Below are 23,458 nucleotides of genomic sequence, written 5' to 3' on the forward strand. Positions count from 1 at the left end.
TGAATTTGAAAAAAACGAAAAAAAATTGTCACATGTGTAAAATTAGTATGCCTGTTTTTTTTCTTTTAAGCGAATAGGTTTAAACAAAAAACAGGGGGAAAAAAAATTACATATTTTATGGGGTAGTTTAATATTCTTTCATAAACAATTTTTAGGTCCATATAAATTTTGGATAATCACCAGATGTATTCTTTTCTAATTCTGCTTCGTATAAAGGTGAAATGCTTCTTAACCTTTTAACAGATTTTACTAAATTGTTACATAATTGTTGTACTTCAAAAAATGTTGTAAATCTATTAAAGCCAATTCGTATAGATGTGTGAGCAATTTCCTCTGTGATTCCAATAGACCTTAACACATAACTGGGTTCTAATGTGCTAGATGTGCATGCTGAACCCGAACTTAATGCTATATCATTTAGTGACATTAATAAACTTTCTCCTTCAACAAATAAAAAGGATATATTCATATTTCCAAAATATCTATTTGTTTGACATCCATTAAATACAATATAATCTAAATTCTTTGATATATAATTTTTTACATAATTAAAAAAGAAATGCATTTTTTGATTGTCTCTATCCATTTCTGATAAACATATGTTTGCTGCTTCTCCTAATCCAACAACTAGATGTGTTGGTAAAGTCCCAGATCGTAATCCTCTTTCTTGTCCACCTCCATGAATAATCGCATTCAATCTTATATTTGGTTTTTTTCTTTTAATATATAATGCACCAACACCCTTAGGACCATATAATTTATGGCTAGATAAAGATAACAAGTCTATATTCATTTTTTGTACATCAATTTGTATTTTTCCAACTGCTTGAGATGCATCAGTATGAAATATGATATTATTTTCTTTACAAATTTTTCCAATATTTTCAATATCTTGTATGACACCTATTTCATTGTTTACATATATAAAAGAGGCTAGTATAGTATTTTCTTTTATACAATTTTTAAAGTCTTCTAATTTGATTAAACCATTTGTATCTGGTTTTAAATAAGTTACTTCAAAACCTTTTGTTTGTAAATATCTACATGTTTGTAATATACATTTATGTTCAATTTGTGATGTTATAATATGATTTTTTTTATTATTTAATTTGTTGTAGTAGGTGCATGTTCCTATTAAGGCTAGGTTATTACTTTCTGTTGCTCCAGATGTAAAAATTATTTCTTTATTATTAGTTCCATTTAAAAGTTTGATAATATTAGCTCTTGCATCTTCTACTGCTTGTTCGGATTCCCAGCCAAAAAAATGATTTCGAGAATGTGCATTACCATATATGTATGTCATATATGGCATCATTTTATCTAAAACTCTTGGATCTATCATTGTTGTTGCTTGACTATCTAAATAAAATCGATTCATCTTTTTTTCTTTTTCTTTACTCATAAAATTGGCAATTAATTCTATTTTTTTATTAAGTTTGTTGAAATTGTCATTATTTTTCTGATCATTAAGGGCGTTATTAATTGTATTTAGTATATCCAAATTATCATTTGGGGTATCATTCTTTAAATTTTCTGAAGATTTAGGTATCTTCATTTTGATTTCATTACCTTCCCCCTCAGTCGTCACTTCATCGTTATCTGCTTTACTATTAAATTTTCGATGATTATGACATCCGTTTTTGTTGAAAACATTTTCATTACTATTTACAACGGATGTATAGTTATGTTTTAAATTATTTTTAAAGCATGCTGTTTCACTACATTTATTTAATTTATTAAATATGTTACTACTCTGAGGGTTCAGAGTTTTTGCAATCTTAAAGACTTTCATCAAATTTTTTAAGGGATTAATAAGAGAAAGATAAATTATATGTATATATACATGAATAAATCATAAAATATTTCATTATAAAATACAATGAAGTATGTTAACTGTTAGCGTGCAACGAATTTTTTATATTTAAAAAGTGAGAGGTATACCAAAAATATATATATATATATATATATATATATATATATATATATATATAATAAAAAATAAAGTATTCCTAGTTATGAAATCAAAATTATAGCTTATTTTCCATTCAAAGCTTAAATTTAAAATAAACAAACATAAAAAATGACATCATAAAAATATCCCACATACAAAATAATCATGCGAATATTTATATTGCCGTGGTTGGTATAAATAAATAAAAAAAAGAAAAATGAAAAACGAAAAAAAAATATGCATATATGCAATATACTTAAATATGTATAGCAATAATTTTATCGAAATAAAAGCTTTTTTATATATTATTTTACTTTATTAAAGACGTTACTTATAAAATTTTCAAAAAAAAAAAAACTTTTAACGTAAATATGTGCCAAATTAAAATAAAAAAGTTGTATTTAATGTTTATAAAGAAAAATATAATATTTGAAAAAAACGTTGTATAAAAAATTATAGTATTAACAATATTATTATTTTATACAAGTATAATATGCATACGTATACATAACATAGTGGAAATTAAATTTCTCACACATTGGGGGTTGGATATTTTGTGTTAAAAGCTGTTTTAAAGCCAAATTTTGTCAAACTAAATTGACCTTGAAATGAGCAAAGAGACAAATTAATAAAGAATTAAAAAATATAAGTAAAAAATAAAAGCAAAAACAAAGAGGGCAAACAAAATAAAATATTTATGCAAATCATTTAAACAATATTTATTGGGTAAAATAAAATGAACCACACAAGTAGGTGGCACATTTATGAAAAAAAGTATTACATGTAATACGGTTATAAATAAGTAGTTATTTATTGTAGTTCAATATTTTGTTTAAATATTCAAAATGTCTTTAAAAACATTGTAGGTTTGAAAAATTAGAGATATAACGGTAACATTAACAGAATTTCCTATTAATTTATATTTTTGTTTATTTGTTAAAAGGTCTTGAAATTGAAATTCATGACATAAACATGAATTATTTTGAATATAATTTTGTTTACTATTCCTCCTATTATTTATAGGTACATCATTATTATTTGAATTTAATATGCACGTATTAGTACCCGTTATATCACAATAATGAGTATTGCCTGTGTATGCACACACATGATTAATGTGATCAATATTCCAGTATATATTCCCATAAATATTTTTATCAATTTGATTAAAATCAGTTAATTTATTTGTATGCATTTTATAACCCATTAATCTACATATTTCTGTTGGTGTAAAATATCGAACTTGATTTTCGTATTTTTTTATTTCATTTTCTTCGATATTATAATTATTTTTATTATGAACGGCAAGGTTGATATTTTGGCTAGCTGGAATGTCATTTTTTCTTAACTGGTCATAATAATTTTGTAAGGGTGTTGGTGTATTTTGTTCGTCTTTATTATTAAAATATAAGATCGAGCCCGAACCGTTTATGAATCTTGCATAATTGGATGTAAAACAGGTAGCATGTAATTGCTTGAAATTATTTGTCACCTTTAAATTGTTATTTTGATTATGAGAATTATTTATAAAGTTGTTTTTTTCGTTATAATAATTATTTGCTTCAAAACAACAAATATTTTCATTTTTATTTATATCAATAATATCAAAACAATAAGCTGATTGTTTTTGAAGTATGTTCTTAGTAATTTCAAAGTCTTGTAATTTTTCATTCAAAATATTTACTATATTTAATTTTGGGGATGTTATAAAATATTTTTTATTATGATCAAGAAAAGTAGCTAGATTTGGTGTGTAAAACATGGGAGAGGTGTTTTCATTTTTTTTTTTTAATGGTAAAAATTTACGAGGTTTTAATGAATTGGAGTATGATAGGAAGCTATTTTGTTCATTCTGTTTACTTTCTAAATCGTTATCATCACTGTTATTATCTTTTCTCTTGCATATACAGTAAAAACGAAGACGCTCATTTGGTATTCCAAATTGTAACGGGGAAAGGAGATATGTTTGAAAATTATAATTATTTTTAATAGAATTTATAAAATATAAAAAAGAAAATGATAATTCAAAATTTTTAACGTTTTCAATAAATATATATTTAGGTAAACTATTAGCATTCATATTTTTTAGCAAATTACATACATGAAAAAAACTATATGTTCTTTTGTCTTTTTCAATATCGAAAGGGTTTATTGTATCATCAATCTTCAAGTTATTTAAAAAATCAGTTTGATCGATTTCTTCACCTTCACTATGGCTATTATTGTCATTGTGGCTGTTGCCTGATCTGTTGTTAAAAGAATGGCATTCATTTAGATTATCATTTGGCTTTTCCTTTTGGCATTCTTTATTTACATAATTATTTACATAATTATTTACATGATTATTTTCATTATATAATTGAGTTAATTTCACTTCTTTAAAATTTTTGTTTAGCCTTGTATATGGTTGACACGGATTTGATATCAATAAAATGTAAAATTTAAAGCGGTCAAAAAATTCAGCAGTTAAGTTATTTATATCAGTTTGAAGAATATAATCCTTATTGTTTAAATCAGACATAAAATTAGAGTCTCCAAATTTGTTGTAGCGACGATCATCATTTTTAATTTTATTGCCGATATAATTATTACTAGGATTAGTGTTTTTATTTTGACTGATATCTTTTTCCTCTTTATATTTTTTTGTTTCCGATTTTAGTATAATTGAAGAAGTCTGAGTGTTTAAAGGATTATATGCATTTTTAAAAAACTTATTTATATCTTTTTTATTGGTTAAATAAATTGTATTTTCTTTAAAATTATGATAATATGTTTCATTTGCAATTGGATTTAGATCTATTGAAATAAAGTGAACAACATTTTTTAATTTTTTTGAGATATCATCAGGAGAAGTGCTTTCACTGTCGTTTGATGTAATACCATTGTTCATATTTTTTACATCCACATGTGAAGAATGGACATAATTTATTAGGGTTTGTAAAACACTATAGTGAAAACCTCCTATCCCACTATAAAGTTCTAAAGCTCGAACATTTTCCATCAATACAATTATTACATATTTTTATTTTCGCAATTCTCAACCCAATAATACACACATGTGCATGTGCATATAATGCATGTCAAGATGGATAAGAGAGAAATAAATACAAATAAGATATGAGAGTGTTAATTTTTTTTACGAATAAATGATGTTATTCTTCTACCCAAGATTAATATATTGTTCTATACAAATTTGCTAAAAAAATTGTACAAACAAATTTTATAGCATGTGTTGAAAATAATATTTAGGCAAAAATTGTATGACCCGTTCAGAATTTTTTATATAGAATTTTGTTTGTAGTTCTATTATTAGAGTGTGTCGTTTTAATATTAAATTTTGTTCGTATAAAATTATCATACATAGTGTAAATATTTTAACAGTATTGAAGATGCAATTGTTGCATTCTTCACACCCTGTGGTATTTTACTAATATCATATTTTTTATTTTATTTCATTTTTTTTATTATTTTTTACAATATTTTTATTATTTATTTTTTTTTTAATTTTTTTTAATATGCCCTCACAATTAATGTACCTATTATCGTATTATTTCATTCTCCACCCAATTCAAAAAAAAGCGTTATATATGCATTTCTGCATAAGTATATGGCGTAATAAAATTAAAAAAAAAACATATGCATTCGATGCTATATATAAATTATATATGCATATATATACATAAATTATATATTAAAATTTGTAGCTTTTTTGTTTCTTCATTTTTAAAATTTTTTATAAGGTCACTTATGGCAAACCCATGAAAATAGGGTATCTTTCATGTGTTAAGAAAAATGAGAAATGAAATAATCCTAAGAATAATATAACATTATATATAATAATGCATATTGTAAATAATTAAAGCAATACATGTAAATATATTTTACATATTATCAAACTATATTAAATTAATTTTTTATATTTTTTTCTAAACCAACACCTTTCCACGGCTTTATAAAACCTAAAATGTTTTCAACAAGGTAATAATAAGAAAATCATAAGTATTGAAGAAAACCATTTTTTTCTTTTAAATTTTATTGTGTTTAAAAAATTTATTTCACCATTGATATACACATAGCTATGTGTTGATATATGCATTTTTCATAGTAAATTTTATAAACACATTTTATTATTTTTTTTTTTTTAATATTATAGAAGCGAATATGACAGAGGGGTAAACACCTTCTCTCCAGAAGGTAGACTCTTTCAAGTAGAATATGCATTAGGAGCTATAAAGGTATGGAATGGCATATACCAATTTAAGCACTGCTCTAATATGTTTCCTAAATATGCACATCGTTTTGTATATAGTAATATATTTTTCTTTTATTTTTTTGTTTAACTTTTTTAGCTTGGCAGTACCGCTATAGGCATATGCGTAGATGATGGAGTAATTTTAGCATCGGAAAGAAGAATTGCTTCCCCTTTAATAGAGAAAGATTCTATAGAAAAATTATTACCTATTGATGATCATATAGGATGTGCAATGAGTGGATTGATGGCAGATGCAAGAACATTGATTGATCATGCAAGAGTAGAATGCAATCATTATAAATTTGTATATAATGAGAACATAAATATAAAATCTTGTGTAGAATTAATTTCTGAATTAGCATTAGATTTTTCAAATTTATCAGATTCTAAAAGAAAAAAAATTATGAGCAGACCTTTTGGTGTTGCTTTATTAATAGGAGGTGTCGATAAGAATGGTCCATGCTTATGGTATACAGAACCTTCTGGAACGAATACCCGATTTTTAGCTGCATCTATTGGATCAGCACAAGAAGGTGCAGAATTATTATTACAAGAAAATTATAATAAAAATATGAGTTTTCAAGAGGCAGAAATTTTAGCCCTTACTGTATTAAGACAAGTAATGGAAGATAAATTATCATCCTCAAATGTTGAAATAGCTGCAATCAAAAAATCAGATCAAACATTTTATAAATACAAACCAGATGATATTACGAAAATTATTGATTCATTACCTTCTCCAATATACCCAACAATTGATATGACAGCATAAGTTTAAAGAAGTGGGAGAATAGAGAATAGAAATTTATGAAAACGCGAGCAAAGCTTGTTGAATGCATTACTATATGCTTGCATGTGTGCACACTAGTCATTTTCACGATGTGTTTCTCCAATTATAAATAGTGTAAATTAATATACTACAGATATAAGCAATAGTCGTATTTTACACTATTTATAGGTGGCACTTAATTTTTTCGTCCGTTTGATGCGGACCTTATCCATATTTTTCCATACCTGGTATAGAAACATATGTACACTACTATAATTTTTTTATAAAAACTATTCAATAATTTTATACCATATAAGAACAATTCATTGTTCCTAATTTATTATTTAATAATAATTTTTAAACACAAAAAAAATTAAGATAAAATGAGTTTCGTTATGTATAGAAAAAGGGTTTGCAGGTAAAGCAAATAGAAATAAAAAAATGTTTTCAAAAAAAAAAAAAAAAATAAATACACAGTTGTAGATTCAAAGTATACATAGGGTAATAGTATTTCCTTGAGGTTGGAAATAAAATAATTTTAATATATGATAAATGGATTTTGTATATTTTTGGCTAGCTGTGTAGATTTGACAAATTGATAATAAGGTATTTTGTAATATTCAATAAACTCTTTATTGGATGTTTGTAATAACTTTTTTAAATTAATTGGAGGTATATTAGAATTATAAACTAAACTATTAAATTTATTATTGAAATCTGCATAGTTATATTTTTTTAATAATTCTTTATAATATTTAATATAATCATCATAATATAAACTCATATATGCAACATGTCTTGGTATTATTCTTAATCTAAAACTGTAACTATAATATTGTGGAAATGAAATAGAATCAGTAAAAGTTTTATTTAGATGTCTAATTAGATATAACAATTTAGGTCTTATAGTTCTATAAATATTATATGTAAATATTCTAGGATATATTTTTATAAGTTTATTTAAGTCTTCATCTTTTATTGATTGATGTAAATTTAATAGCTCGTTATATTTTTTTTTTAAATTTCCAAACGAATAAAATTGAGGTAAGTTATATAATATATCCATAAGTTCATCATATGTATAATTAACTTCATTTCTATAATGTGCTATTCTTTTGGCTAACGTATTTTTATTTATTAATGATAATCTAGGAGATGTCTTAATTACTTTTTTTATCATTTCTAAATTTAAACCGTTTTTTATTATTTCTTTTTTATTTATAATTTGTTCTCCCTCTGAATTAAAACTGATTTCTTCCTTTATTATTTTATCTTCCTCTTTATTGCATGTTTCAAAAAAGTTTTTTATTTCATCACCATTTTTAAAATGATTTGTAAAAAAATATTCCAATTCTTTGTAGTACTTAAGAAAGAATGACAATTTTTCATCTAAGCTCGATGTTTTTCTTATGTCCACTTTTGTTATGCTCTCTTTTTCCATTTGTCTTTCGTTAGTCTGGTTGGCTATGTCGTCGACATTATTTTCGCCTTCCTTTTGGTCGCCTACATTTTGGTCGCCTACATTTTTATCGCCTTCACTTTCTTCTCCTCCGCTTTGGTTGCCTGGATTTTGGTTTTCTGCGGAGATGGCGAGGCGCTCATTGTAGAGCCTTCTTTTCTCTTCTCTAGCTAGTTTTTTTTGTATTCTAAGTAATCGTTTTCTTTCCCTTATACTCATATGTGGTTTTCCATTTTCTTGAGTATCATAATTGGGGTCCTTTGGCATTTGATCAAAATTAACTGTGTGTTTATTATCGATAAAATAATTAATAGATTTATCAAGGTTTCCGAAAATTAAAAAAAAGATAGCGGACTCATCATGGCAATCTGGATTAAATAAAAACCTTATGTCTATATTAATAAATTTGAAAATCGAATAAATATCGAAATTAAAATAATCTTTTGATTTTAATTTTTTAACTATATTTACAAAGAAATTTTTATCATTTTGTAGCATTGCTAATAAATTTTCTTTATATCCTATTGCATAATTATCTAGCGATTTTAATTGTTCATTATTTTTTTTGGCTAGCTTAGTTATTCTTGCAAATTTACAATTAAAATTTTTTAATTTAAATTCTAAAGCCCACTTAAAAGCATTTAAAAATTTGTCTGGAATCTGATCTATAATTTCATCTTCTTTATCATGAAAATTGCTACCTAATATAGTGTTATCAATATTTTTAATTTTTTTTAAATTATTAATCTGTTTATCTGTTGCTTTTAATATTTTATATTTCCATTTTGTATTCCTTTTAACTTTTTTATTACTTCCATTTATATCTTTATATATTTTGTGATGGGTTTTAAGCGGCTGATATGCTGATGTAATAAACATATTTGTCCCTAAGTAATATAAGTTTGCATTTTTTGCATTATTCGTTTTTTGCATTGCCTTGAATTTTACGGGACTATTTGTTCTCCCCTTTAATAGCATTGGCTTGTCCCCCTTAGTACTATTGCTATTGTAAGTAGTTTTGCAACTTATAATGTTACACACAAACGAATTAAAACATATAATTACAAAGCATAGCAGGTAATAGTAATAGCTATTCATTTCTTAAAGACGAGGGGGGGATTAAAAGAAAAAATATGAAAAAAAATATGAACAGAGCGAGAGAAAAATAAGAACAAAATGAAAACAGAATTCTGTTCTTTTCCCCCTTAAAACTGAAAAATGAAATGGATGGGGAAAATAAAAAACGAAAACAATAAACAAGCACACTACATTGTTTCACAAAAAAAAAAATAAACTATGTAAGTTATTTATTTAGAAGAGAAAAAGTCTAAAAAAAACATATAATAAATAAATACTGCATATGAGTAACTAAATAATTGTAGCAATATAATAGCTACTAAGCTACAAAAAATATTTAGGTATATAATTAATACCTTGTGATTTTTTATAAATATACATGGAACATGATGAAATACCAAAAGGAATTTTTATTTGTATATTTAAAATTAAAAAAAAAAAAAATTAATTATATTTATGCTGTAAGGAGTGTAATAATAGTATCATAATTTGTTTTAAAATTGGGCGAGAAAAAAAAACAATAAAATTACACTAGCGCATGTATGCAATATTATATCGCATACCAAAAGGGAAAATATTTCCTATTCTACAAATAAAATGTGATAAAATGAATATCCAAATGAACAAAATAAATATAAACCTTTTTTAATACCACCTTTATAATATTTATAACCCCTAAATATGCATATACAATATTCGTATGATATATATACTGTTTTAAAAAAAAAAAAAAAAAAAATTTTAACCTTACTAATGAAGATATTAACTTGTGAGGCATATCAAATTATATATAGCTAGTCTCATAAGAGAAGGATAAAAAGAAAAACAATTTTTTGTTCAAATTTGTTGATAAATTGGGAGTATGGATTTTGCTACTTTAAAATAGGTTAACAAAGAAGGGGGTGGTATATATGCATACATGATTATATATGCTAGACATAAGTAGTACCCCTATCTATATATACATGCATTACCCCCTTTGAAATGTGTAAATATGATAATATTGTAAAATGTTAAAATATGTCAATAGGATAAATAAAAAGTTGATATATAAGTTGCACCTAGAGAATGACAAAATAATAGACATGCCCATGTTTTTAGTAGATAATCTATATATTCGAAATAAAGAGGAATTAATTGGCTTACTAAATAATGCTATAACATTTGATAAAAATAATTTCTTATATAATTATAAAAGGGTTTTATTAAAAAATGAGAATAACAAATTATCTGAAAATTATAACCCATACAAATATGACAATGAAGAATACAACGAATTAATAAATCACTTATCAGAAATAAATGAATGTGATGAAAATTATAATGACGTTTACTTTTATGAAAATGAATTACATCCTATGGATAGAACAATCGAAAAGGAAATCGTGGAAGGAGAGCAAATAGAAGATTATATGCAATGTCTTGATAGTAGAAAAAAAGTCGAAAATAAAAATATGTCAAGGGAAAGAGAACTATCAGAGTATTACTCATTAATGGGGTATGTTCCTAATAATTTTTTTTTTTACAATTATAAAAATAGGATAATATCATTAATCGATAATTTATCATATAGCGATATATTTTCTCTTATCTATTTATATAGTAAGAGTTCAAAGATAGATTTTTCAATGGTAACCCTGTTAGGAAAACAATATATAAATAGAATGGAAAAAGATAAGCAAATTGATTATAAGAATATGATAAAATTGTTAAATATATTTATAAAATTAAGTTATAAACAAAATGAAATGCAATATATTATTCAAAAGTTATTAAAAAATTTATGTGTTTGTACATATAGTGAAGATTTAAAAATAGCTACCTTACATTTTGTATGCTTATCTAAGCTTAATTTATATAATATATTATTTTATGATTATATAGATATGTTTTTAAAAAATGTAAATACCTTTTCACACTTATCATGCTCTATAATATTACAATGCTTAGGGTATTATCGATATCACTTGATAAGGAGTAGTAACTACATTTTTAAATTAGTCAGACAATTTAAGCAAAAGCTTGTCAATGAAACTGGGGAAGGGGAAGAGGAAGCGAAACAAGCTGAATGGAAACACAATTTAAGAAATAAAATAGATATACAAATTTTAATATTCCAGCATAGGAGGAAAAATATAGATTTAATAAATGATATAGAGAATAGAATAATTTACAGACTAACAAAAATAAATTTAGATGATATATCAGAAAAATCAATTGGTAGTATTTTTCATTTTTACTATTTAATTAATAAAAAGATATTAACAGATAGAGATCATTTATTATTTTCTAATTTAGTTAATGTTTTAATAAAAAACAAAATAGATTTTCAAAAACCCCGATCATTTCTAATGTCTTCATATACATTAATTATACATAAATATTTTACAAATATAAATATATCCTCTTATTTTTTATTGCAATGCGCTAAATTAATTAAACTATTAAAGACCGAAACTTATATGAGCAATTTGTTATTTGTATTGATGGGCTTTTCTCAAAATCAACTTATTTTTTATAAAAATAAAAGTAATAATAAGAAAACGAATTTGGATATGTCTGGAGATAATGTGAATGATAACTATCCTGAAGTATACATTGATAAGAAGTATAATAAATTATGCAACTTTAAAATCGAAAATAAATTTAAGGATATGACTGAAATGTGTGAATATAAAATAAATATTTTAGAAGATAAATCATTTGAACCTGTTAGTTGTCGATCAGCTATTTTATCCATATTTAATGAAATTACAAATTTAGAATATAAATTAAATAATGATCAAATGCGTATGTACTTGTTACTTTTTTCAAGTTTTGATATAAAGCTTTCATCAGAAATTAAACAAAAAATATTATCTCTTATTATTAACGATTCAAAAAGTTTGGTTCATTTGGCTCATACTGTTATTCAAACTGCTGTTAAAATCTTTGGTATCTCTAGCAGTTATATGAAAACGATATGCCTAAGCCTGTTAGAACAAATGGACTTTGAAATTGTGAAACTTTATAAAGCCACAAAAAGGGATGAAGCTATTCAAGATGATGGAAAAAAACAACAGTGTTGTAACTACTTATACGATTTAAATATATTATCGGAAATTCTTTTTGTATTTGATCAGATTGATATAACTAAAAACGATTTTATAATAAACATTATAAATTTAATGTTTTCAAATAATTTTTTAATTTTTAAATATAAAAAAAATAGTTTTAGTTCTTATGTTTATTTTCTTCATTATATTGGAAGTAATAAAATTAATACAGAAATATACAAAAAGGTCTGTGATTTTATTTTTGCGAACTTAAGTGATTATATAGATTTGTCATATAAATTTTATTTAAAAAATAATGTAGAACAGGTTGCAAATATGAAAGACATAAATGGATTTAACAAGACTAATGTGTATAAATCTACTGAATCGGATATATTTTTTGATGAAGTAGATCATAAACTAATAATGGATAACATTTACGTGAAAGACATTCTGTTACTACTCGATGCAATCAGAATTCTAAAAGCCTACAGCAATGTCCCGCTTATCTCTAATCTCGTTGCTATGGTAAGGAAGTTCAACCTATACACCAGTCTTCAATATGTATATGTACATGCTTGGTGGTACTTGCATATTTTGTGATAGTACAAATAATAAAATTGCATTCTTTTCCATTCTTTTCTAAATAGCTAAACACGGACAAAATTAAGGCTCTTTCGGACGAAGATATTGAGCTAGCGAACTACATATTTATAGACATGGGGCTACCCAATAAATACATAATGGATGAAGCAAAGTAATGATGGAAAAAAATTATTTATTTATTTAAACTGTGCTTTAGCGAAGTTAGATTTTGCTATATTATAAATTATGCTTTGTATAATAGGCTACATTTCATTTTACACTTTTTTTGTAAAAAATTTAATACAGGAATAGAGGATTGACGATAGGGTTGAAATAATATAAAATGAAGGATGAAAAAAATATAATAATATGCGTATTGTCTTATTTGAGTATACAAAAGTTGTATCCTTTATAATATGTTTATCAAAAAATTGTAAGCTTCGATAAAACAAAAAAAAATTAATTAAAAAAAAATGAAAATAAATGAAGAATGGATAAATCGGGTATAAAATTGTATGTATAGATATTCAATTTTTGAATTAAAAAAAGTCAACAATTTGAATATATGCAACTTTTAATTAAATTAGTATTTGAAATATGTGTCTATTTTATATGTCTATAATTTATGTACACATATTGATTAGTTACAATGAATTTTTTTTTTTGTTTTTGTTTTTTTCCATATAAATATATTTGGAAAATATTGTTTTAAAATAAACACAATATGAATGGGCTTAAATTAAGAGAAACGGTTAACTGATTCAATAAAATGAATTTATGAATGTATAATTTATAAATTGAATAAATATATACATATTTGGACACATGTTTTCAAATTGTATTTTTCGGGTAATCAAATTATGTATATAAAACGTGTAAATGATTATTTTAGTTTAATATTATTAAGAATATTCACTATGTTTTGATTTCGTTTAAATACATTTTTGCAATATTCTTCTGAGGTATCCTCTTTCATATTAAATAAATCGTATTGTTTAAAATTAATAATATTATCCCATAATATATCTTTATCAATAGGATTATTTAATTGGTTGATAAAAATTGTATAAACAATATTTTTTAATTTATAACTATCTATAAATATTTTTTTTATTTTAAAAATTCGAAAAAGGAAAAGGAAAGACTCTGAATAACAGCTTAATTCAAAAAGAACTAAGCTAAGCAAAAAATTTGCTAGCACATTATTATTATTCAGATTGATACTCAGTTTAATACATTCAAAGAAATCGTATATCCATTTTGTTTTATATAAGTTTGGGTTTAAAAAATTGACTTTAGAAATGATAGACTGTTCAGCATTAGGGGGTGGTGAGAGGCTTGTCATGCTGTTTAGGTTACTATTACTATTACTACTACTATTACTATTATCAATGTGCTCGTTGTTTTTTTTTTTTTTTTTTTTGTGGATTTGTGGGCTGGAGTTATCATGCTTGTTTTTTTTCAAATTGGTCGTTTTGCTTCCTATATATTTATTTGTTTCTGTTGTAAACTTACTTGCTCGATAATCATAAATGCAAGTAAAATCCGTTTTATTATAATCTAGATAGAAATAATTTTTAAAAAATTTATAATAATCACTGTTATTTTTATATATTTCAAATGCTTCGATAAAAGTAGAGTTAGACCAAAATAAATTTTGTTTTAGAGTTATAGTATATCCAATATCTATTTTAAATAAATTATTTCTAAAATTAAAATGTATTAATGATGGTATATGTGATATATCTAATAAAAAATATTTTTCTTTATGTATTATATTTTCACCTTTTAAAAATTGGTTACTAGAAAAAAGTAAAAAATTAAAAATGCTCAACAAAAATTTGTTACACCCTTTTGAATTATTACTAATGATATTTTCATTTTTCAAACTATCAGTAGGTACTTCCTTAAATACAAACCCGATTTTATCATTACATATATAGTTATTACAATGAAATGTAATAAAAAAATCAAAGTCATATTTATATAATATATTATTAAAATTTGACTCTATATATTTGGGGTCGTTATAAATATGTGCACATATATTCATACCTAGAAAGTGTTTAAAATTTTGATTCAAATTTAGACCTTGGGTATCTAAATTGTTAACAAACTCAAAGTTACTGATAAAATCAAAAGGGAGACATGCAATGATTTCTTTTTTTGCATTTTTAAATTCGGGTTTGATTAAATGGTGTGTCTGTGAATTTTCATTAACTTTATTTAGCTCGTCAAACTTGTTTATGTCATTGTTTTTTTTTTTTCGATAACTTTTTACAAAATATTCTTTTTTTTTATCATTTTTAGATATATGACTTGGATATGTATTGTCTATAGTGTTCCCATTTTGAATTGAAAAAATTTTAACAAAAAAACATTTACATGGTATATCATAATTATATATCCATCCTTTTACAATTGAATGTGGTTTTATATTTTTTAAAAATAATCGTTTTCCTAAACTTTCAAATGCTATTATTCTTTTATATTTTGGTTTATCTTTATTATTATTTTGTTTTATATAATTATCAATCATAAAAACAGTGTGTATTTTTTTTTTGAATATATTCATATTGACACATCCATAGTTTATATAAAAACATTTTTTAATAAATGGAATATAAGAAATGTCACAAAATCCTATATCTATATTATTTTCTATTTTATGTTGAATATAATATTGTATTTCATTTTTTTCATCAGAATATTTTTCAATACTGTGCATATCTTTAGAGCATATATTTTCGGTATCATTATTATTTTTTTTTTTTTTTATTTTACATATATCTTTATGTTTTATTTTATTTTTTCTTTCCTTTTCCATAGTTTTCTTTTTTATTCCCTCTTGTATGGTCTCTATATTCTTTTCATCTTTATTCGAAATTGTTTGAAATTTTTTTTGTATATTTTTAGAAGATTTATTAGGTAGCTTATCTAGCTTTCGTTGCAAATAGTTTTCCATGCCTTTTTGATGAACATCCGAGCTCATATAATTTTGATTAATATAATCATAGTAGCTATTTGTGTGGCATTTGTAACTTTTTAAAAAGGTATTACATAAAGAACTTATTGCATTATTTTTTTCTAACACACAAAAGGATCTATCCATTTCGTCCACTAGCAGGTTGGTATATTTTTTCACATCGTCATTGTCATTGCTTGTTTTATGTGTGTCAAAATATGTTCTTAATGATTTTTCATCTTCTGTTTGGTTATAAAAAAAATCATTATTGTATTTTTTAAAAAACGGGTATTGATTTTTTAGTTCTTCTACCAGCTTTTCATATGCTACTTTTTCCAAGCCGCTCATTTTTTATTAACGTTTTTAATTTTTCATATTACATTATAAAAAAAACAAAAAAACATTTGATCATGTATTGGTAATGCATAGGTATACATGTATGAACGTGTGTGAAGAGGATATACTTTCGTGACAACCAAAACAAATATTTAAAATATGCAAACGGATATTTATTTGTAAATTATTCAGTGAGTAACTATACATATGTATATAATTGTTACAAAAACAAATATAGGGATGATAAGAATTTTAGGAAGACAATTATTTTATATGATATAAATAATGCAAACACATTTCATTAATTTTTCTTTTAAATATATTAATTGTCATGTTATTTATTAAAACAATTAATTATTATATTTGTTTTGTATTAATCGAAATGCAATAAAAACAGTTAGCATGCAATACAATAAACATATGTACGAGTTAAATACTATTTACAATAACATCCTTTCCAAAGGTTATAACTTAAAAATATAAAAACAATTTTTTATGAAAAAATATCATTGTTATATTCTCTTTACTTTGATAATAATATTGATAATATATAAATGTCTATGCAAATATATATACATAATTATTTATATATAATTTTTATTAAGCTGTAGTTGTCTTGGTGTATATTTTTATTGCCTTTTACAATTTCGAGGGTATAATTCCCCTATATTTATTTTAATTTCATTTCTTTTTTATTATTTTTTGAATAATCATTTAAAATTAATATGATAATTTAAAAAAGCATAAAAATATACGAAATAAAACCAAAACAATAGTGTAATTAAATATATATACATACATATGTATATGTAATAGTATAGAATGTTTTGAAAAGCAAAACGAGATTAATAAAAAATAAGTATATGGATTTTCAAAAATATATATGCATTTTTATGTATCAACTTAAAGAAAATAAAGAAATAGGATTTTCCATAAATTTACTGAATTAATAAAATATAATAGATTACTAAATGAAGGTGAAAAAAAAAAAAAAAAAAAAGTGTTAAAAAAATTGTCGTGTTATTGAATTTAATATGTGCGCGAATGTATTTACCCAATATTTTTTTTGCAATAACTTGAATATATTAATATATATTTTATATATTATTATCAAATGTTTTTGTAAAATAAATATATATGTATATATGAATAATTAAAAAATAAAACAATATATTATGTGAAAAAGAAATACGAACAAAGCAGAAAAGTACGAGGGAAATTAAATGAAAATTTCGAAGGAACAGGAAAGAAAAACTCAAGGATAGGGACTAGCCATATACTTTATTTTTTTTTAAATAAAAGTAAAATTTTTATACAAAACGGCATTTATATTATATGTATGGGCATATGGATATATTTGTGTTTTAAGATCAAGTTATATAGAATTATAAAACTTATGACAGAGCATAGAGGATATTATAAATTTAATTACCTAAAGAAAAAATAAAATTTGTAAGTATGCCAAAAACTATGTATATGATTACATGCATTCAGTAATAATACCATAGCTTAGTATAATATATGATAAAATATATATACATATTTGTGCGAAGCTTGGTATATAATTTTGTTTATATTTTTCACACTAACACATATACAAAATTAATGGTATAACGTAGGTGAAAAAAAAAAACGAATACACAACCCATGGTAATAACTATATTTCTTAATTAAAAAAAAACACACATACACAAAGATATATATACAAATATGATATGTATAAAACATGTATATTTGTATGGATGTGTAAATAAAAGAATCCATTAGTGTGGATGACGATAAACTATATAAACGTATGTGAATTTCTATGTCAGATTTAATAAAGCAATATGGAAAGGAAATATAATGTATTAGCTTACAAAAAGAGAAAGACATATTTACGGTTGGATGTTTTATTGTTTATATTTTATGCATATTTTTTGCACTTAATTTTTAAAAATCAAAAATTTGAAGCTCGACCAGAAGATTATGAATATTTAGAGAAGCTAAAAATAGAACTTGACAACAACCAAATATTTAATTCGAAGAATGATTCACATTCTGCTAACAAATGGATATACGATAAAAATAATGGAAACAAATTAAGTACATTGAAAACGAAGAAGGAGAAAAAAGATAATAAAGAAAATAATGATAATACATTTAAACCGATAATAGTAGGAAAGTATAATTTGATATACATATTTTATAGTATCGAATTTGTATGCTTATTAATATTTATTGTATTTCATTTATTAACATTCTTATTATCTCAATGGAATTTAAGTATAAACTTATTTATTGCATATAACAAATTAAGTAATAAGGGTCGAGATAGATATATATATAACTTACAAAAATTTTGCACACACATATATATTAAACCTATACAAACAGGATCATTTCAAAATATAAATAAACAAAAAGGATTATCAAAATGTGTTAAAAATTGTTGGCCTAGTAAAAATGATGCCAAAAAAAAGGAGCGATTTAATACAGATTATAATTTATATAAACCTAAATCTATGTTAGTAGAATTAAAAAAAGAAAATAATGATATATACTTTTTTTATAAACATAAAAAATATATATTCAATTATGAAACATTAAATTTTGAATCTGTAAAACATTTCGATATTTTTAATATACCATTTTATTTAAATTGGAAAGGACTAATTGAATGTGAGCATAAAGTTCCTTGTCAGGAAAATTTCATAAAGAAAATACATACAGAAGCGAAATTATTTTACACTAATGAAAATATAGAATCAAATTATATAAACACATGGAATGGCGTAATTAGCAGTATAGAAGAATTATATGAGGCTGAGTGTTTTAAGAAAAACACAGCAAGAGACAAATGCATTAGTATTGGGAATACTGGTGATAATAATAATTATAATAATGGAATATCGAGCGAACCGATAAATGGTCAGCGAAAAGGTAGTGATGATATTTTAGATCAAATTGGTAAAAAGATAGGAATAGCTGATATTAATAATATAAATAAAAAATTTTATGGTTATGATTGTAAAAAAAGTTATTTTGAAATACCATATGATTTATATGTACATAATAATTTAAGTAAATATGGAGAGAATATATATGATATACCATCACCTTGTTTTAAAAAATTATTATATGAAGCAATGCTATCCCCATTCTTCATTTTTCAGTTTTTTAGTATTATATTATGGATGCTTGATAGTTATTGGTATTTTGGTATATTTTCAATTTTCATTTTAATTGTTTTAGAATCTCAATTAATTAATAAAAGAATAAGAGAGTTCAATCTTATAAATAGTATGAAAATGTGTCCCCAAAATGTTTATGTATATCGAAATTTACAATGGAAAATAATAAAATCAAATTTGTTATTACCTGGTGATATATATATATTATCAAATGATATAAATGGTAATGACAACATATGTACTTGTGAAACATTACTATTAGAGGGAATGTGTATTACTGATGAGTCTATACTTACTGGTGAGTCCATCCCATTGATAAAAGCATCGATCGATAAAGGTGTAGATATGCATAGTAGTGACAATTTTATTGATAACAAAAATCGAGAGGAAATAGATTATTCATCATATTTAAATAAAATAGATATAAAAAATAAACATAAAAAACATGTAGTATATGCTGGTTCCAATATATTATTAACAAAAAATGAAAATACTGAATTTAATAATTCAAAATTGCCAATTACAGGATGTGTAGGTGTTGTATTAAAAAATGGATTTTCAACATATCAAGGAAAGCTAGTGAGAACTATAATAAATACATCTGAAAAAATCAATTCCTCAAGTACTGATTCTATAATATTTTTATTTATATTATTATTTTTTTCTATAACATCATGTGTATATGTAGTTTATACAATATTAAAAACAACGAGTGAAAGAAATTTATATAAAATTCTGTTGTCTGCTTCACATATTATTACGGCAGTTATACCTCCAGAATTCCCAATTACATTATCTTTAGGAGTAACAATATCTATTGTATATTTATATAATTTAAAAATATATTGTACAGAACCATTTAGGTTACCATTTTCTGGAAAATCCAATATATGTGCATTTGATAAAACAGGAACATTAACTGAAGATAATATGATAGTTTTAGGTTTATTCGGTTTAGATAATAAAATAAATAGAATATATGAATCGAATCAATCTATTATTAATAAACAAAGGGTCCCATTTCTTTCTTTGGCAGTTATTAGTGGATGTCATTCTTTATGTACTATTAATAATAAATTATTAGGTGATCCGTTAGAAAAAAATAGCTTTCTAAAATTGAATTGTAGTATGAAAAGTCTAGATAATATATTTGTTCGAAGTAGTAGTTATGTATCCAAAGGTGGAAATGATATTACTTCTGATGGGGGAGGTAAATTTTCAGAATTTTTTATTTCTAGTAAATCATTAACGAATTTAAATAAAAAAATCCCAAGCTTTAGTAAAGAAAATAGAGAAGCAAAAAATAATCTTATTGAAAATTTTTATATATATAAACGATTTTTTTTTTCGTCTGATCTTCAAAGAATGACATGTATTTTACAACATACTGGATATGAAGGTGATTGGTATGGTGATTCTTATGAATCTGATGAGGAAGTAACTGTAGAAGATTTTTGTAATGATACGGAAAGTAACATTATTAATAAAAATCTTTCTAATTTAAATAAATTAAAAAAAAAAAAAAAACGAAACATATCCAGTAGTTCTATTACTGGTTCTACTATTAATAGAAGTAGTCATAAAAATGATATGGTAAAACAATATATAGTTGTTAGTAAAGGATCTCCTGAAATAATGAAAAACTTTTTAAAAGAGATTCCAGAAAATTATGACAAAATATTAACTAGCTTATCTATAAAAGGATATCGTGTTATTTGTTTAGCTGCTAGCATATTAGATAACAAATTAATTCAAAAAAATTTAAGAAGAGAAGATGTTGAAAAGGATTTATATTTTTGTGGATTTTTAGCATTCCTATGTCCAATAAAAATATCTACACCTACTTATATTTCAGATATAAAAAATGCTGGAATTAAAAATATTATGATTACTGGTGATAATGCTTTAACTGCTTGTCAAGTTGCACAAGATGTAAATATGATACCATCTGTAAGAGACAAAGATATTCTAATTTTGAAAAAAAACGAATCCTATAATAAAGGAAATAGTTTATATTTAAAAAGATATGAAACATCATCATCTCTAGACATTAGTGAAGATGGTAGAGGGGGAAATAAACAAAATATTATCGATGAACTTAAAAATATAACAAGTTTAAGCGAAGATAAGATTGATATATTGAAAAAGGAAGCTATATTCATTTTACAAAATATTTTTAAAGATGATATAAATAAAAAAAAAATAGCTGATCATTTGATTAATATGATAATGAAGGCGAAAAATGTAAATACTATGTTATTTTTTAGTAATAGAGAAAATAAAAATGTAATACCATTTTTCATAGGAAACGAAGAATATATAAAATTATGTTCTGAATTATTTACTTTATGTATAACAGGAGATATAATTGAATATTTTTTTAGAGAGTATCAAAATAATATAAATTTAATTGATATGTTAATAAATAAAGTTCATATATTTTGTAGAGTATCACCAAAAAATAAAGAAATAATTATTAAAACTTTAAATAAGTTAGGTAATATAACAATAATGTGTGGAGATGGCACTAATGATATGGCTGCATTGAAAGCAGCACATGTAGGCGTATCATTATTAAGTATAAAAATATGTTATAAAAATAAAGATTCCAAATCTAAAATTCGTGGAAGCAATAGTTATATGCATGGTAACTCAATATTAGATCATCAAAATGAATATTATAGAAATCGTGTTCCTAATGTTAATAATTGTATTAGCGATTATAATAATGTGTGTGCGAAATATGGAAATATTCCACCATATAATCCTGATAATAATATGAATGCAAAATATTATGAACAAATAAAATTATATAATGAAAGAAAGCAACAATTAGAAAATATGATGAAAACTATGGATGATTCATTGCCACTAATTAAATTAGGAGAAGCAAGTATAGCATCGCCATTTACATATAAAGGGAATGATATAAAATGTGTTAAAGAAATAATAGCTTGTGGTAGATGTGCTTTATCAAAAGTTATCATGATGTATAAACTGATGATTATAAATTCGTTAATAACAGCTTTTTCTGTATCTATATTAACATTAGATGGAGTAAAATTAAGTGATGCACAAACTACTGTTATATCTTTATTATATACAACCTTTATAGTTTTAATATCTAAGACAACACCATTAGAAAATATATCTAGTTATGCTCCCCCGAATTCTCTTTTTAACATTACAGTTGTTTTATCTTTGATATGCCAAGTCATAGTTCATTTTTCTATTTTAGTTTATGGATGGATAGTAGCTAGCTCCTTTAGAGGACCAGATTATGTACCAGACTTAAAGGGAGAGTTCTCTCCTAATATAGTTAATACTTGTATTTATTATTTAATATATTGTATAAATTTATCAATTTTTTTATGCAATTATGAAGGATTACCTTTTATGTTACCATTACATAAAAATAAAGAACTGGTTTATATATTCATAGGGAATTTTATTTTTTTATTTTTAAATGTAATGAATATATTTCCATATATTAATTATTTTTTTTCCCTTGTTCCATTCCCTACTTATCGCTTGAAATTTTTATTTTTGTCTTTGATGATTTTAGATATTTTAGCGCCTTATATGTTTTGTAATTTCATTAGATATATCAGATTGTATATATTTCAAAAATATAAAATTAATCTGTAAATGTAATTTCTTTTTTTTATATACATAATTATGTTTTCATTTATATATACATATTTTTGTTTATACAGTGAAAAAAAATACAATTTTTCTTAACAATTTGAGAAAAAACCTATTTTGAATAATAATTATTCGAATATTATATCATCATGACATGTATTTGTAGAGGTATCGAATTAGAACAGAAGCGTGTGCAATGGGTATTATTTGC

At 23.6% G+C, this 23,458-nt stretch overlaps 7 protein-coding genes across 7 annotated transcripts; 3 read left to right on the forward strand and 4 right to left on the reverse strand.

Moving 5' to 3' along the window:
• Positions 1–151: 151 nt before the first annotated feature.
• Positions 152–1,792, reverse strand: PCHAS_0209700 (cysteine desulfurase, putative; the record flags this gene model as incomplete). Its single annotated transcript, XM_729969.2, has 1 exon — positions 152–1,792. One exon carries the CDS (start codon positions 1,790–1,792, stop codon positions 152–154), a length of 1,641 nt encoding a protein of 546 aa, XP_735062.2.
• A 991-nt stretch (positions 1,793–2,783) lies between these two features.
• Positions 2,784–4,952, reverse strand: PCHAS_0209800 (DNA (cytosine-5)-methyltransferase, putative; the record flags this gene model as incomplete). The annotated part of the gene is made up of 1 exon (XM_740733.2): positions 2,784–4,952. One exon carries the CDS (start codon positions 4,950–4,952, stop codon positions 2,784–2,786), a length of 2,169 nt encoding a protein of 722 aa, XP_745826.2.
• Positions 4,953–5,915: 963 nt separating this feature from the next.
• Positions 5,916–6,975, forward strand: PCHAS_0209900 (proteasome subunit alpha type-5, putative; the record flags this gene model as incomplete). The annotated part of the gene is made up of 3 exons (XM_016798971.1): positions 5,916–5,929; positions 6,105–6,186; positions 6,301–6,975. The coding sequence occupies 3 exons, from the start codon at positions 5,916–5,918 to the stop codon at positions 6,973–6,975; spliced, it is 771 nt and encodes a 256-aa protein (XP_016653097.1).
• Positions 6,976–7,510: 535 nt separating this feature from the next.
• Positions 7,511–9,529, reverse strand: PCHAS_0210000 (mTERF domain-containing protein, putative; the record flags this gene model as incomplete). The annotated part of the gene is made up of 1 exon (XM_736382.2): positions 7,511–9,529. One exon carries the CDS (start codon positions 9,527–9,529, stop codon positions 7,511–7,513), a length of 2,019 nt encoding a protein of 672 aa, XP_741475.2.
• A 989-nt stretch (positions 9,530–10,518) lies between these two features.
• Positions 10,519–13,465, forward strand: PCHAS_0210100 (conserved Plasmodium protein, unknown function; the record flags this gene model as incomplete). The annotated part of the gene is made up of 3 exons (XM_016798984.1): positions 10,519–13,071; positions 13,194–13,300; positions 13,435–13,465. The coding sequence occupies 3 exons, from the start codon at positions 10,519–10,521 to the stop codon at positions 13,463–13,465; spliced, it is 2,691 nt and encodes an 896-aa protein (XP_016653098.1).
• A 546-nt stretch (positions 13,466–14,011) lies between these two features.
• Positions 14,012–16,441, reverse strand: PCHAS_0210200 (conserved Plasmodium protein, unknown function; the record flags this gene model as incomplete). Its single annotated transcript, XM_729781.2, has 1 exon — positions 14,012–16,441. One exon carries the CDS (start codon positions 16,439–16,441, stop codon positions 14,012–14,014), a length of 2,430 nt encoding a protein of 809 aa, XP_734874.2.
• Positions 16,442–18,258: 1,817 nt separating this feature from the next.
• PCHAS_0210300 (cation transporting ATPase, putative) lies at positions 18,259–23,250 on the forward strand (the record flags this gene model as incomplete). Its single annotated transcript, XM_737466.2, has 1 exon — positions 18,259–23,250. One exon carries the CDS (start codon positions 18,259–18,261, stop codon positions 23,248–23,250), a length of 4,992 nt encoding a protein of 1,663 aa, XP_742559.2.
• Positions 23,251–23,458: the final 208 nt, after the last annotated feature.

The sequence above is a fragment of the Plasmodium chabaudi genome (genome assembly GCF_900002335.3).
Source record: "Plasmodium chabaudi chabaudi strain AS genome assembly, chromosome: 2".
Taxonomy (NCBI): Eukaryota; Apicomplexa; class Aconoidasida; order Haemosporida; family Plasmodiidae; genus Plasmodium; species Plasmodium chabaudi.